Source organism: Empidonax traillii, unplaced genomic scaffold (genome assembly GCF_003031625.1).
Source record: "Empidonax traillii isolate 1590-97213 ecotype Southwest subspecies unplaced genomic scaffold, ASM303162v1 scaffold55:size2822071, whole genome shotgun sequence".
In the NCBI taxonomy this organism is placed as follows: domain Eukaryota; kingdom Metazoa; phylum Chordata; class Aves; order Passeriformes; family Tyrannidae; genus Empidonax; species Empidonax traillii.
The window spans coordinates 1,906,482-1,922,342 of NW_020955248.1; the positions used below are offsets into that span (position 1 = coordinate 1,906,482).

A 15,861-nucleotide genomic window follows, 5' to 3' on the forward strand; every position below is an offset into this window, starting at 1 on the left:
TTTTTTGATTCCTTTCTTTGACCCAAGACTTTGACTCTCAGAAATGAGGTGAGAACATTACTTTGCTGCATTGTACTTGTAGAGACTGTGCTTCAAGAGCAGAACTCTGAAAAAAGTGTTACATTTTTGCTTTTAGAGAAAACAACCATTTGTCTTAATGTTTCTGTTCCCTGGGTAACCTGGATGCCAGAAACCTCAGGTCTGCTTTCAGAAGAGTTGCTCTTCTGATGCTGATGATTGAAGCACGGTGCCTGGAAGTGCAGAGGTGTCTTGAGCACATAAATAATTATTTTAAGGCAGCAGATATATACTGAAGAGGTACATTCTTTACCTCATTTCGTAGTCTCCAGGGCCTCAATTTAGAAAAACGTATTTTAAAGCTGTTAAACAGCACCGTTTGTCTGTTTGGAACCCATTCCATACCCAAATTCCCTGTAGGGAATTTTCTGTGTCAAATAGTGATAGAAGCTAGAAATGTCATTGGTATCTGGAGCATGGTGTTGGTTTTAATGCCCTGAAAAGTATCTGAAACTTCTATAATAGATTAGGTCAGTATGGTTATTCTGGTCTACAAAACTCAACCTGTTCAACGTAGAGATAAGTAGGAGAGGGAATTGGCCGCACATAGCTAATGAACATAATCCATCTCTTTTCTCACCCAGTTTTCTCCACGTGCTGTTGGCAGGCTCCTAACATTTCACCTAACAAACTTTGAAAATCATTGTGCAGTGATTAAACCCTCCTTGACCTTGATGGATTAGTCTGCAAAGGAGCCTGTGCAGCCAGTACGTTGCTGATGTTCACTTGGGTGTTAGGTAGTCTCTCGATTTGGTGTTTAAAAGAAAAAAAATTTGAAGCACAGCAGCCTCATTTTTTGATGCCTTGTTATACTGAGGGACGAAACACAGTGTGAAGTGTTTTAAGACAAATTGCTTGCCATTGTAGATCCTCACATGCACCTCAGGACCAGTAGTGATTTTCACTACAGACGGTCCTCTAGATCTGCTTCTATAAAATAGGGACCTTCAAGAATTTTATTTCTAATTCTTAAATGTTTGCATATCTGTTTAAGTTTCTGAGCTAGCAGAACACTTCTGTTTTAACTTGCTTGCTGACAAGTAATTTCTCCGGTTGCTTCTTAGCACTGGTCTGCTGTGCTGCACTATACAAGACTCTGTGAGTGCTCATCAATTCAGACCTGCTCAGATTATGTAGAGGCACAGATATCTCTTTCAAGTTGCATGTAAAGGTCTAGTTCTATTTCCACTAAACCCAAAAGAATACGGACTGTGGTTTCACTAGTTCGTTTCCAAGATTTGTCCAAATTTCTGATGCAAAGGGCAACATTAAATTTGGATACTAATTGTGGAGAATATTCATTTTGATTGTGTCTGGATACAAATAGCAAGAAAATATGTACGTAGTTTCTCATTTTCTTTTTGAAATGTTTTACATGCTTTGAATTACTTGAGATTTCTAAATACAGCTCTCAAAGTCTGTGTCTCGAAATGTGGTTTTCAATAGAACAAGGAGCTAAAAATGAATCCATTGCCCACTTGTTTTTTAGTAGCTACCACACCCTTTTCAGTTCATTCCTGTAAACCAGAGCAGGAGCTCCCTGGCAGTCACTTATGTAATGGTTCAGCCCCTGCTGTCAGTCTCCCTGCAGTTCACTGTTTTAGTTATCATGAGCTGCCTGAGCTTTTGCAGGCTGTATACCAGTTTTTCTTTTCTGTCAGAACTTCATAAACATTTGTGTAACCTAAAATTACAGCCTAACTTGTTTTCTGCCATCTCCAGATTCAGTTAAGGAGTGCTAGAGAAAGGAATATGGGCTCTAGTCCAAAAATGTCTTGGGGGAATAAATATTTGCATTTGACCCAGTAGGATATATTTCATTTTTCAAATGAAACTTCTTTTTCTCCTTGCGGCTGTCCTCAAACTTCAGCTAATGCAGAGCTGAATCTTGGCACTGCAGAGTTCCTGCCAACTCAAGTGGGGTTTTTTCTCTTTTTTTTTTTGAACCGTCTTTTTTTTAACATCTTTTCTGTTGTTGAGAGCTGTCTTGAATATGCTGTGTTTGTCCTTCATTTGATTTTTCTTTTTTTTTCTTTTTGTACTTGATGATAATTTATTAGCATTTTGAAAGTTCTCTATAATTCATTCCTTAAATGATAATGCAAAAACAGGCTCTCAGGCTCTGTTCTGGTGTTCCCCTGGAGTGTTTTTCATCTTGCTCAAACCAGCATATAGGTTAAAGCACCACAGTGAACATATTTGATTAGATCTGATGCCAGTGGGGTTGTTCTGTGTAGCACAGTGTATCGGGTGCCTGGGGCTCCTCCTGTGTGGAGAGTCCCGAGGAAAGGACATTTGTTGTAAAATTATGTAGATATTGGAAGGGAAATCTGACGAGGCAATAAGGAGCTGAAAATACCGCATGATTGAAGCGCTTAGACGCATTTAAGACTAATTCTTGCTTTAGGTCAACTCCCTGAGTTGGCCGGCCAGCCAGTTGGCTAAGTTGGGCTGCAGGCATTCCCCAGGATGCCGGGGTAGCAGTGTAGTAACGGGAACTAGGAGGGCCAGGCTGCTCCATCCTGCCAGATGCTCCGTGGTTAGGAGGTGGGTGGTACCGTCGAGCTATGGTTAAGCTTTCAGCCTTAATGAGTCAGCTATAGGCAGGGGACTGCAAGCCAAGCCTTTGCCTTTCAGCTCCACTTCCTCTTAGCTGGAGAGATGATGTCACCATTGTGTGAATGCTATATTACTTCTCCTTTTATGGAGATGAACAGGCCTGAAATGGGAGTCACTCATGCAGAGGAAGTGGGTGATAAAGGCCTGGTAGGATGTTCTGTAACTGAGATGGGGAGCTTAAATTGCATATTCTCTTCTAGCTTTCCAACCTTTTCCTTCTCCCATCCCAAAACATTTAAAAAACAAAAGTCATGAGTTTGGAGCTGCATTAATTTATCAATTATGCCAATTTATTCGACCACAGCAGTTCAGCATTCATTCAGGCTTGTTGTTTTGCACTAGAATATTTGGTTGAGGACTTTCTTTGTAAAAGAAGTTCCTCTTGTGAAAACAAATTTCAGTTTAATTAAGTTTTTAGTGTATGCTGAAGCAGTCAGCTGTCTAAAATGTGGTCTTTTATTCTTGGACTAAAGAAAGTCAAGAATGAGTTAGATATTATGGGTTTTTTTACATAGTTAAATTAATCTACTGATCTTATTATACAATACTGCTGTATAGTTTAAATTTAAAGGATGTTTTACTTCCTGAATTTCTGGATGCTTGAGGCTGCTGCATCTTATGATCACTTGAATACTATGGTGATGAGAGCTAAAGAAGAGCCTAGATAAAAAGCTTTCCTTGTCAGCTGGTTTGAAATACAGAACTGTTGCTATAATTAACTAATGAGTTGTTATTCTGGATTATTTTTAATAAGTAACTCTGTTTAGGATTGAAAAGCAGATGCAGATTTCTTTTAATCAGGCGATTCTTGATTGTGGTATTATAAGCAACCGAGTTTATTGTACCCAGCACATTCTCTTTTGCTGAGTAGGTTGCTTGCACAACTGACAGTGAAGTACAGGCAAGTGCTGACTGAAGTTGTGCAGAACGCCCATGCTGAATGATCGGGATTTTTTTTTAAAAGATGAGGTGGAGGTAACCTCTTGCCTGGACAACTGAATTCTGATTCGTGATGACTCAAATCAGTATGGTATGGAGAATGAATATTGGCATTTTAAACAATTCTTAACTGAAATTGTATCCGAGAGTTATGCTTTGTATGCATTAGCTCTTTGGCCCTTTGGTCGGCTCCAGTTTCCTGTTGCTCAACACATTATTTGAGTTGTCTGTCTGTACACAATTAGAAGAATTCCAGCTATCCCAATGACTGCTACTTTGCAGTCCTGGGAAAGAATTTCCCCCGGATTGCAAACAGGAATGTTGCCTTTTATGGCAGTGTCTGCACGCTCCCGGTGACTTGCCTGCACTCGCAGGTACGTTCCTGCTGACTTAAAGCAGAGGTGACTAAGGCAGCTGCAGTCGGCCACCAGGAAAGTATGCTGGGGGAGGAAAACGGTGCCAAGAGAATTTGGAACACTGTCTGTGACTTTTCCTGCCTGAGTACCTTTCAACACCTTGCTCTGTGTCAAGGCAAGGAAAAATCCTGTGCTTGCCCCTTTGAGACTTTCTAGGGTCACTTCAGGGTGCTGTTGTTACATTGCCTCACTGGAATAAGGCTTGAAAGAACCTCTCAACTAAGTATGACAAAATTTGGCGTGATCAAGAAGTGTTCAGTGTCAAAGAACTCCTTGATATTATCTGATGTTGATCATCTCTTTTTTTGTTGGGCAGTCAGTTTATCTGTCCACCTACCAGCACTCTTTTGCTGGATCATCTGGAGGAGGGGGAATGGGAAGGCATATGCTATTCAAGTGCTTGGGCTCCACTACCTGTTTGAGATGTTCCAGATCATATTCCGGGATCAGAGCTGGCTACTGGGAGTAAGGAGCACCTTCCTTAGAGTTATCTTTTTAAAGATTTTTTTTTTTCTTTCTCTCAAATCGACTTCTTAGAAGAGCCTCTGTAGTACCTGAACGCAAGTGTATTTTCTCAGGCAAGTGGACTGCTTGTTTATAGTCATGCTTTTGAAAGTCAGATGTTATTCAGAGGCACAGTCTTGTTCTTTCTCATAGCTGCTTTGCAATGGAGAATTGTACCCAGGTGTTGCACTACCCAAGAATACATTTCCTTAGGCAATCCATAAATGAGTCATTAGTATTCCCCTGATCCACCCTCGAAGTGCCCAGTCACGCTGAGGTCTGGCATGTGCCTTCTGAGCCCTTGACCCACTGGGAACCTTGAATGCGTGGGGCCTTCAGCAAACATCTCTCAGCCTGGCCCTCAGCAAAAGGGGTGACTGTCTCAAAGACAGTGAATTAAATTCAACACTTGAAAAAATGAATATGCAATGCAAGTGAAGCAGCAGCATCTAGCTTTGAAGGCTTAAGAATTTGCCAGACCAAAACCGTTTGAGTGGTTTTCTTCTGCCTGCTTTCTTTCAGACCTGGGGCTGATCAGCTTTCTGAGAACATTAGCAGGGTAATGACAGGTAACATTCTGAGAATTAGCAGGAAAAAAGCAGATTATTTTTCTCTTATTTTTTGTGCTTATCTACATACAATCAGTTTCCAGTAAAGAAGCTTAAGAGCAGGAGTGGTGTGTCTGTAGCATGTGAACCTAATGCTTTCATTATTGGTTTCAGAATAACTTCAGAAAAGATGGAATTGCAAATTTGGCAGGTTTACCAGCTTTCCTTATTCCATGAAAATATGTCCACAGGCTAGATATACTCCTCTCTTTATAAACTGAGTTTATAGAAGATTTTTCTTGATGAATATGGCATTCTTGAAGTTAAAACTGAAATGCTAAATTCACTTGCAGCAGCACTATTTAAGGGTATAGAAAGTGGTTTCAGGTACTTGAAATCTATCAAACTAGAAAGCCTTCCCTAATTGCAGCTCAGTCTCTTTATCTTGTACAAAACAACTTGAATGGTGACTTAATTATATCGTCTAAGTACTCTGTGGTGGGAAGAATACTGAGTGCACTTGGTTTCTCTAAGCTACGGGGGGAAAAAGGATTAGAAAGAGCCAGTAGCTAAAATGCGGAGACAGTCACAAACATAAACATATTGACGAAGGTTACCAGTTGCTGAAATAATTTAATAGAGCAGTAAGTTGTATACTTATAGGTATTTGAGGCTTGCTTTCTCTCCAGAGATTAGATCTCAGCCCAGTGCAAAATTGGGACTTGATGGAAAAAGAAAAGTTGAGATAACTGAATGAAATCTAACTGCTGCTGTTACCAAGCTTCTCAAACTGGAAATCTGACAGTCCTCTGGTCTTGATTTAAAAACAGACAAAAACCTAAAATGAAACAAAACAAAAAAACCCACAGCCTAGTGGGGATTTTGAGTTTAGTGGCACAGTGTGTTCTGTGAGTGCCCCAGTGGCTCTTGTGGACTGTCAGTGAGTGACTTTCCGTGCGTTTGTTCCATGTTTGAATAGGTCTTGCTGCCCTTGTGATCACTACAAGCCACTGAGGCTGTTCTGGTGTAGGTACAGGCACTCTCCAGTCTGCCCAGTGCTCCTGGCTCCTTCCTGGTGGTGTGGAGAAGGAATGGGATGCAACCTGGGGGTGGGGGGCCAGGCAGGCACAGGGTAGAGGGGTAAATGAAAGGTGAAACAAGGCAGAATCAGGGGAGCATGTTCACAAAGAAGTGGTGTAGGAGCTGTGGAATGAGGGCATGGTGGAAGGACTAGTGAGTGTGCATAAGGAAGTGGAAGCATAGGTGGAAGCTGAAAGGAGATTAAAAGATGTGGGAGAAGATAGTGGTGAATAGGCTGGGTAAGTTAAGTTCTTTAACAGGGAAGATATCATCCGCAGCTGGGAATTGAACACAGGCATTAGTATGTGTGGTGGTTTGTAAACATGGAAAAGAAAAGGTTTCTACTGTTATCAGCTGCTGTGTTAATACAATAGGGGTTGGTGCCACAAACAATCAGCTGTATAGGATGTAGGTTTTGAGTCCATTCTGTACAAAATAAGTAACAAATATTTCTCACTGAACTTCCAGTGTTTGTTTTGGAGTGAAAGCCTCTGTTTGATGTGAGTCTTTGGCACTTCAGGATTTTTAACAGTTGCTGTCCCACTTCTCCTCTCCCCCTTGAACTGCTCTGCTGATAACTTCTGTCAGTCAGTATGGGCCCAGTATAATAGGGGCGAGGGGGCTGAAGAACAAGTAGATGCACATCAAACTGTAGCTCTATGGTAAAGAGACATTCAGTGGGTGGAAGACTTCTGTATTGTGTGTAGAAAAATCATAATGCAAATAATCTCTTTCTGGATGAAGAAAACTAAGTTGCTAGGGTGCCATTATCCTTTGGCATATAGTAGGAGATTGGCGTCTTTTGCCAGAGAGGAGGTTACCTGGCCATTTTTCTAAAGATGCTTGCCAGTCTTTACTAGTTCCTGGTTTTGTCTTTGGTATTGATTTCATTCCATCAGAGAAATTCAGTTTTAGAGTCCTAGTCTGACTACTTTTTTATATTTTATTCTAGATCGAGAGGATCAGTCCATCCTTTGCACGTGAGTATTTACAGTTGCCAGTTTGTCTGCATGTCAAAGCTTGTGTTTTTATATTCTTGGTTGAAGGACTCTGCTAATTTTAGGTGATGGTAGTAGGCTTACAAAATCAGGTAATAATGGAGAGTCAAGGAAGGTCCCACTACGGTTCATCCAATATATAATTCTTTCTGCGAAATAATTTCTGTAAGAAGCGGAGGAAGGGTGTTTTTGAAACAGTCCCTGTGCTCAAACTACTAAAGAAATACAGCTTTGTTGATGGAAAAGGCTTCGAGTGGTCCTTCAGATTTGATGCAGCTGTAATGTTTAGATTCATTCATACTGCTGAGGCTGATAGAGTAATAGATATTCTTGATATAGCCGTTTTGCTTCACAGTAAAATTGATTGGCCCTCAGTCCTGCTAACGTGTGGAACCTGCACCCTGCTGCAAACTGGCTGAGGGTACAACTGCAGTCCAGCTTTTTCTCCTTCGCTTTGAGGGAGGTGCTGCAATGGCCAGAATGCAGTTCAAGATGTCTGTGGCCCTTTTGGGGCTGGAAGTATAAATATGTCCCCCTACCTCTTGTTTGTGAATTAACTGCATATTTTCTTTACAGAGGTGAATCAGGAGCTGGTAAAACAGAGAACACCAAGAAGGTCATTCAGTATCTGGCTCACGTTGCTTCCTCGCACAAGTCTAAAAAAGACCAGGTAAGACCTGGCTTTACTGATGCTTTATTGCTGTGCTGACTTTGGTCAGTAAGTATGTGCTGACTGATGTTGTAAAAGCCATACTGCTCTGTAGAAGCTTAGGTATTAACATGTATCAGGGGACTGAGGAGGAGCGAACTATGAAACAGTAAAAGTTTGTCAAAAATGGCAAGCTAGGGAACACTGTGCAAAGTCATAACTCCTTTAATTCAGTGGAGTTACAGTGGGGATAAGCTCATCCACAACCTCTTGGATTCAGGGGCAAGTGCATTGGCAAGAGCTGCTATAAGTGAAGCATCACCTGTACTGATCTTTTCACATGGATGTATTGCTTATAACCAGTCTAGGCAGATTAAAACTGATCTTTCCGTGGAGGAGTTGTCTTCTTTCTTCTGTACCATTACTGATTAGGTCTGTCCATTATATATACTGTCTCCAAACTGGAGGATACAGTGATAGGCTAGTGGGCATCAGCTGAAAACTTAAAAATTTTAGGAAAACAATTAAAAGGGGGGAAAACAGCCAAGTGTTAGCAGCACATGAAAGGAGGGTGGTGATGATGGTGGGAGGACTTTAAAGATGTCTCACTTATATTTTTTTCCCCTCCCTCTCCCCCGATGGACTATTGCCGAATTCTTCAGTTGTATCCTCGTAGGTGAGCTGCACGTTTACTGCACGTTCTGCACCAGGAATGCATTTTCTGTCCCATTGTGTGATTTTTTTGAGCAGCTTTTCACTCCACACCAATATCACTTTCTGCAGCTAAAACAAATCCATAGACAACTCACAATTTTTGGTTTTTTTTTTGTGTGGTGCACAGTAATTTTTTTGTAAGGATGTTCAATTGGAGACTATAGTGATATCAAGAATACTTGTGTGCTCAATACTAGTTTGCATTTAAAGTTTTTCTTGCAGGGTTTTCTGAGATGTACCATTTGAGAAGTATTCTTCCAGGACAACAGGACAAGGCCTTACTAGAACCTGAATCATATAGTGTGTGTGTGTGTGTGTGTGTGTGTGTGTGTGTGTGTGTGTGTGTTCCTAGTAAGATGAACGTAGCTGAAGTATTTAGCTTCCTATTCCTTGCAGTGAGTTGTGGCTGTGTGTTGCAAAGAAAGGTCACAGGGAAGGCTGCTCTGCAGACAGGGTGTTCCAGGACTGTGGGCTTGTTAGCCAGAGCTGAACACATTGGAAAAGTTCACTGGTGAGCTGTGTAATGAAAGCCAGGTGCCAAGTGTGTCCACTGTATCTCTACATAAAGAGTTTTCCCGTAGTAACTTAATGTGTTGGCATGTCTTATATGTGTAGAGTATATAAATGAGAAGGCATCTCTGCACGCAGGCACACTGTGTGTGCATGCACATAGTAGTAACTAACTGCTGGAATCCAACAAAAAAAAAAAAAACAAACGTTCCATGTGCCAAACTTTCAGACATATGAAGGCTTTTTCCATGGTCTGTCAGTAGCTCTATTTAAAAACATTCTCCTCTTTTCTTCTTCTTTTTTTTTTTTTAAGTGTGGAAAATAGAATCATGGGGTTGAGTTAAGTATTCTTCCACTGCTTGTCCTTGTGCAAAATTTGAACTACCAAAGCAGGACAGACAATCTGCTTAGGAGAATAAAACAGTCCTAAGTTGGACTGGTTGGTGATTTTCCTGAGTTTGATGTTTAATTTTTTCCCACAAGTTTTGATTTTTTCCAAAAAGTTCTGCAGCTCACATTTTGTTCCAGCTTTGTAACTTAACTGGCCTTAGCAGAGGGGATTTAGAGCTGTAGTCTCTGAATGTTAATCGGTAGAGTGCTCTCTGCAGCAACTCTTTACAAAGCAAACTTGGAACCAGAGTATAAGAGTTCATGAAGTTGAATACGTTTAATTTTTTGATGATATCAGGTATACTGGTCATGGCAGATTCTTTGCCTTTAATTAGGATATGATAGTGTTTAATCTTTATGCTTCAAGACTAGGCATAAAATGTAAACAATGCTATTATAGAAAGTAATGGTACTTTATTTACCTCGAAGGTTTCTTGACTGTCACCTATATAAGTTTGGGATGTAACCATCTGTTTGTCCAAGTATCAGAACAAAATCAGATTTATAAAGCATATTCTTCAACTCCAGCTCACTCTTTTTGGAGGCAATGATGCATTCCACCATTCTTTTCCAGTGTATTAGTATATTCAGCTAAATAACTCCTACCTGCATGGTGTGACTACTAAGCACATTAAGACTCCTTTGGGGATGTACTAAATCTATTTAAATATTTGTAACAAAGATTTAAGTTACTGATGGCCTTTCTCCCTTCCCGGTCCAGCCACTGTTGTTGGATTGAGTTATTTGATAATCTCTCCCATGACTGCAGAGAAGAATACAAAAGCAAATCCCTAGAGTATAAAAAACAAAACAACAAAAAAACTCCAACAAACCAAACAAACAGCCCAAACACCCTGCCCCATATATTATTGTTGGGGTTTTTTTAACTGCATGCTGTAAAGGTAACTGTGATTTCTGGATGCCTTTCTCTATACCTTCTAAAGAATAAATGACTGGCAAAACTTCTACCTTGCATAGAAAATTTCCCAGGAAGTTTCTGAGATGCAAAAAATTCAGAGTACAAGGTAGATGTCAAGGATTTTAGTTGCTTTAAATTGGTGGTGTAACTTCTGAGCAGTAGAAGCAGAGCATACTGAAGAGTGTTGGACACTGCCCAACCACAGGCTAAGAGATCCAATGGCTTTTACTGCTTCTGTTTTCATGAGGAATATAGCACATACTTCGAATGCATGCCAACTATTAAACAAATTTGTTTCAGGTCAAGGAATGGCAATTACAGGTGCCAGAGAATTGGCAACGTCTTAACGATAAGAATCTTAGAATTTCTGGAAAGCTTGCGATGGACAGTTCTGTGTTGTACTGGTTTTGCTGCACAAGATTACACGTTGTATAATAATAAAGTATCTTCCATCAGTGGAAGGTAGCCATCAAAATTGAAGGTAAAAAAACCCAACAAACTGCACCCAAAAACTTCTTTTAAATTTTAAACATAACAGAATTGGCTTTTAAACAAAGACAGCGTGCAGTGAGGAATGGGTATGGTAATTGTAGATGCTTAACCTTTTGTGCCCTTGCGATGGCATGCTGAAAACTTGATTTTCCCACTGCATCATGGTGCTATGGCAAGTCAGGGGGGCTCACTGACTTAACCAGCTCCTCAGCCTTTTCCTCTCCCCATAGCTTGGTATTATTGTGAGCCTGAGCTGGCATTCTCTATGCCTATTGCTACCTTGGTGTATAACAGACATAATCACCTCAAACCCACAGTTTATCAACACCTACTTGAAACCAGTGACACTTTTTCCTGAGGAACTGAATAGCAGGAGGGACTGTAGTACAGATTTCCATAAACTTCTGATCTTTTTGTAGCTAAGTATGACCTTGGTTTTATTTTTAGCCAAATAATTAAAATAGATCTGATATCAAAGCCTGATTTCTCTTCCCTCCTTGTTCCATAGTTGAGTTTAAATGTTATGTTGCTGTCATCTCTCATTTGAATAGTAATAGATTGCAGTCACAAAGAAAGGTCTAGGACTTCACTGCAGGATGGGGAAGAGGAATGGGGTGAGGGAAGAGCGCTCCAGTTTCAATACATGTGTCAGAACACAAGGGGAAATGTGACTGCCACACAGTTTCCAGGACTGAACCCTAGTTTCAAAGTTTTCTCCTCACAATGCCACATGCTTGGTCTGTGCTGATGTCCCAGCTCAGGTTCCCTTTCCAGGGCTAAGCCCCTGGTTGTAGATACTTGACAGTGAATGAAGGTGTTTGCAGCAGCTGCCCCTTCTGTACTTGTGCAGTTCTGTAGGGGCTGAGGGTCTTGTTTGTCTTTGCACTTTGTAAGCATGTAGTGAAGTGATTGAGAAGTAAAAAATAAAGACTTGCAGTTCATTGTACAGTTTCTCATATATCTTCCACTTTTTTTTTATTGCATGTATTTTTAGAGACACTGTGTAAGAACTAATCTGTCTTTGAGAACAAATGGGAACAATTTTCCTTTAGATATAACCTTAAATAGTTTTCCCATAAATTCCAGTTCTCACAAATCAAACTTCATTTGCATCTGTTATGCACAGGCAGTCTTGAGTACTTACTGATAACTGCTAAAAAGAGAAACATTAATCTAAACTGTAATTTTCTGTCTCCAGAGGCTTTTTAGGTGATCTTGAAATATATAGAACTCCATGCTTTTAGCACAGAGGACAAGTAATTTTTACAACAGCCAGGGATACATCTAGAGCCTGCAGGGAAAGGTGAATATGCTGCAGTGGTCTAGTACTTGGCAAGGATAAAGGTTCTGAATTTCTTTTTCTACAATTCCAGCATTTTGTGTTCCTTGAGGGGAGGAGTGTGTGAATATGGCAGCAGAATGCAAGCAATCATGCAGTTTGTGGGATACCACTAATTCTCTTTTTTGTGTGTGCCTCCTTACAAAGGAGGTTTTTCCTTGGTATTTTGGAAGATGTAGACTCTTTAAAAAGTGCAAACTTCTTGGCTTTGCGTTTGGTTTTTATAAAACATTAGACCTTTTCAGACTAACTCTTACTAGCAGCATTCAGAGCTGTCTTTAAGTAGCTAGACAGGATTTTCCTCACTCTTCCAACCTGTATGGCAGTACACTTCTGGGATGAGGGCCTGGTCTTGGATGGTATGGTGTTTCACTTTAATCCTGGGAAGACTGTGGGATGTTACAACCAAGTGGCTTTGAAGGGCTTCTTGTTAACAGAAAGACAGCACTGGGATGTGTTTGTGTTGAGGAAGGGAATAAGGCCATATTTATGACTGTTTCTGTTTCACCCAGATAACTAATGAGTCTCCTTTGAAGGTTTAAGTGATCATCTCCTAAGGTTTATTATGGCTTCTCTACAGCAGACGCCAACTAGTGTGAATTGAAACTGCAGCGCTGGTTTGACCCAAGGTTAATGAAGTGAACCGCTACCTACTTTATTCATTTTGGATTTCTCTCTAGGGAGAACTGGAGAGACAGTTGCTCCAGGCTAATCCCATCCTGGAGGCCTTTGGAAATGCCAAGACAGTAAAGAATGACAACTCCTCAAGATTTGTGAGTATTACTATCTGTCATGAGTGCCAGTATTCTGTACTTTCCAGAGGGAAGACTTGTTCTGCTTTTGGGTGATTTGCTGTCAGGGACAGGATAACTGTCTGGGAGTGATTTGCTTCAAAATAATCTGGGAAGTCAATTTCATTCACTGAATTCTCCAGAAGAGATTAGGTAGGTCTCTAGAATGAAGAAACCAGAGCCTGTGCCAGGATCATTTATGCTGATTTTTATTGTAAGTAATTAGTTTTATCCTGGAGAACAAATACTGTTCCTTATTTTGCTTGCTCTGGACAACAGTGGGCAACATCTGAGGGGGCAGATGGAGGAGCTGGAGGTAACTGAAGATGGTTGAAGCTAACACTGAAGGAGGTGAAACTGTCTAGATAATATAACATGTGAAACTGAAGGGACCCTGGTTGTAGGAAATCTAGATTTAAACATAGTGAGTTTGAATTGTAGATTGCCTGAATGTCAGAGATGACTGAAAGTGTTTGGTGTCTTGTTTGTTAAATCACTGTTGTGATCAGCAGGCATTGCCTATTGGCTGACCTTATGTTTTGCCTAAAACCTGCCTGACCTGTTCTGAGTTTCCTTTCCTGGATTAAAAAGAGGAGGTTTACCTTTTTCGTTTATTGCTGTTACCAGATAGAATGAATGCTAATTGTAATGCTGTTGTATTCCTCTTAGGGCAAATTCATCAGAATCAACTTTGATGTCAATGGCTACATTGTTGGAGCCAATATCGAGACCTGTATCCTTTGTGTAACCACTTGAAAGAAGAACTTAAAGGCTATAGAGGTGGCAGTAATGGCACCTAGCACTCTCCTCACAACTGACTTGATCTGGTTGAGAAAGCAATAGGAAGCACTCTAAATTGATGCTAGCAAGATCACTGTTGTAGTCTCCTGTTTTCTTATATAGTCGTTTGTGACCTTTGTGATCGTGGTAGGATATTTTCGGAATGAATCGTAATCTAAAGGGACTGAAATGGAAGCATAAACTGCAGTAATATGAATAGGTTTGGAATAATTAATTCTCACTTCTCTGTAAGGGAAGTGGGGATGAGTGGCCAGTGTTTTTCTGGTTTTTATCATTTAAGTCTCTCCTATCATAGTCATCATTCAGAGGCTGGTAAAACTGAGACCAGAAGCACAGGGCGTTGTTGACTGATAATGCTTGCTAAGTCAATACCCGTGTTAATTGGCATGAGGAGAATGTCAGGCAGTATGAGTTTTTTCTCCTACCGTAGAATAGGAAGTGATTTGTATGTCCTGTCAAATGCCTTGACTCTCTGAAGATCTGCTGGAGAAGTCACGTGCAATTCGCCAGGCCAAAGAGGAGAGAACCTTCCACATCTTTTACTACCTGCTCTCTGGGGCAGGGGAGCATTTGAAGAGTAAGTGTGGTTGTGATGAATGAATCCCATAATTACTACAACAGAGAGTTCAAAACACTTGTAGACAAGGACCTGTTCCTTCATAGTTCCTTGTCTTTGCCTTTTAGATATGGTCAGCTCTCCTCCGCTTCTTTCACTCACTCATACATTTATCTGCCCTCGCCCTGCACTTCTCAGTTCCTGAAAACTTGCTTCTCTGGTTCCTTCCTGCGCTTGTCTCCATGCCAGCAATGACTCTACGCCCTTCCTTATCTAAATGACTGTCCCATGTTTAGTCTAGTCTTGCATGATGTAAACTATTCTAGTGCAGGAATGGTCCTACAGGGATGTACTTAGTGTTTAACTGAGTGGAGCAAATCTGCAAGCAGCTAAGCAGCTCTAGCAGTCTGGGATCCTGGTACACCTAGCTTTAATACGTCAGCCTAGTAACCAGGGTCTGTGTTATGCAAGAGCTACAAATTGATCTGGAGGGAAGGACACAAGGAGAGGACTTTCTCATAGTTGCTACTGTTTCAAGAGCTACATATAAACTTTTATCTGACTTGAAACAAATGAGGTATCTGAAATTAAAGGCAAATTTACTTTCAAATTAATCCCTGCTTCTTATAGACTTAGGGCATAATGATGATTGACACTGCTTTGGTGGAGTAGTCCAGAGGAAGGAATAGAAAAAAAAAATGAGACAGAAAAATTCTTGGTTTTATCTAAAATACATTAAATGTTCAGCCTGCAGTAAAATTGGGCTTAATCCCAGATTCGTCCAGTGCCTGGTAGTATATGGAAATCGGAAATTTTTCTTGATGGTAGCTTGTTGTCTGTTAAAAAAAAAAAAAAAAACAACAACAACAAAACATAGTAACTTCTTTCTCAATTCTCTCCTAAGATGATCTGCTGCTGGAACCTTACAACAAATACCGCTTCCTTTCCAATGGGCATGTTACGATCCCAGGCCAGCAAGACAAAGACATGTTTCTGGAGACCATGGAGGCAATGAAGATCATGGGCATCCCAGATGAAGAGCAGATAGGTATGAATATGCAAGGAACAAAAGAGGGAACAGACGTCTCTGGAGCTCTTTTGTTCTGAGGTTCTTTTTTGATTTGGTTTTGTTTTTGTTTGTTTGTTTGCTTTGTGTTTAGATTTTTTGTTTAGTTTTGCTTGTGTTCATTCCTACCCCTGCTGCTCCAAGTGAACAGTGTGCAAGTAATAAAATGCAGTGGCTTTGGAGTGACCCACCTCTGGATCTACCAACACAGTTTTAGTTTATACAGGTCTCTCTAGGAGTCAAGCAGCTACTGAAAACATGCTTCTTGCTGTCTTTGTTCCCAGTCTGAGGGCTGTATGCCCATTTTATGAATAACACATCCAAGATAGAGTCCCCTCAATTCTCTTGTGCAGTGCAAGGCTTGTGTGCTCCCCCTATCCCTAAGCAGCAGCTTTAAAGTAATCTAATCCAACCACTGCTGGATTAGTCCTTTGAGAATGGACTGGTCATAG

The 15,861-nt window shown here is 40.7% G+C and overlaps 1 protein-coding gene across 1 annotated transcript in view; it reads left to right on the forward strand.

Annotated features, from left to right (window-relative positions):
* The window catches only part of MYH9 (myosin heavy chain 9), a 71,384-nt gene that overhangs the window by 24,639 nt on the left and 30,884 nt on the right, over positions 1–15,861 (forward strand). The window contains exons 4-9 of the mRNA XM_027879548.1: positions 7,137–7,164; positions 7,759–7,852; positions 12,876–12,968; positions 13,656–13,719; positions 14,266–14,364; positions 15,248–15,391. Of these exons, the coding sequence (XP_027735349.1) occupies positions 7,137–7,164; positions 7,759–7,852; positions 12,876–12,968; positions 13,656–13,719; positions 14,266–14,364; positions 15,248–15,391 (522 nt within the window). The remainder of the gene's footprint in view (positions 1–7,136; positions 7,165–7,758; positions 7,853–12,875; positions 12,969–13,655; positions 13,720–14,265; positions 14,365–15,247; positions 15,392–15,861) is intronic.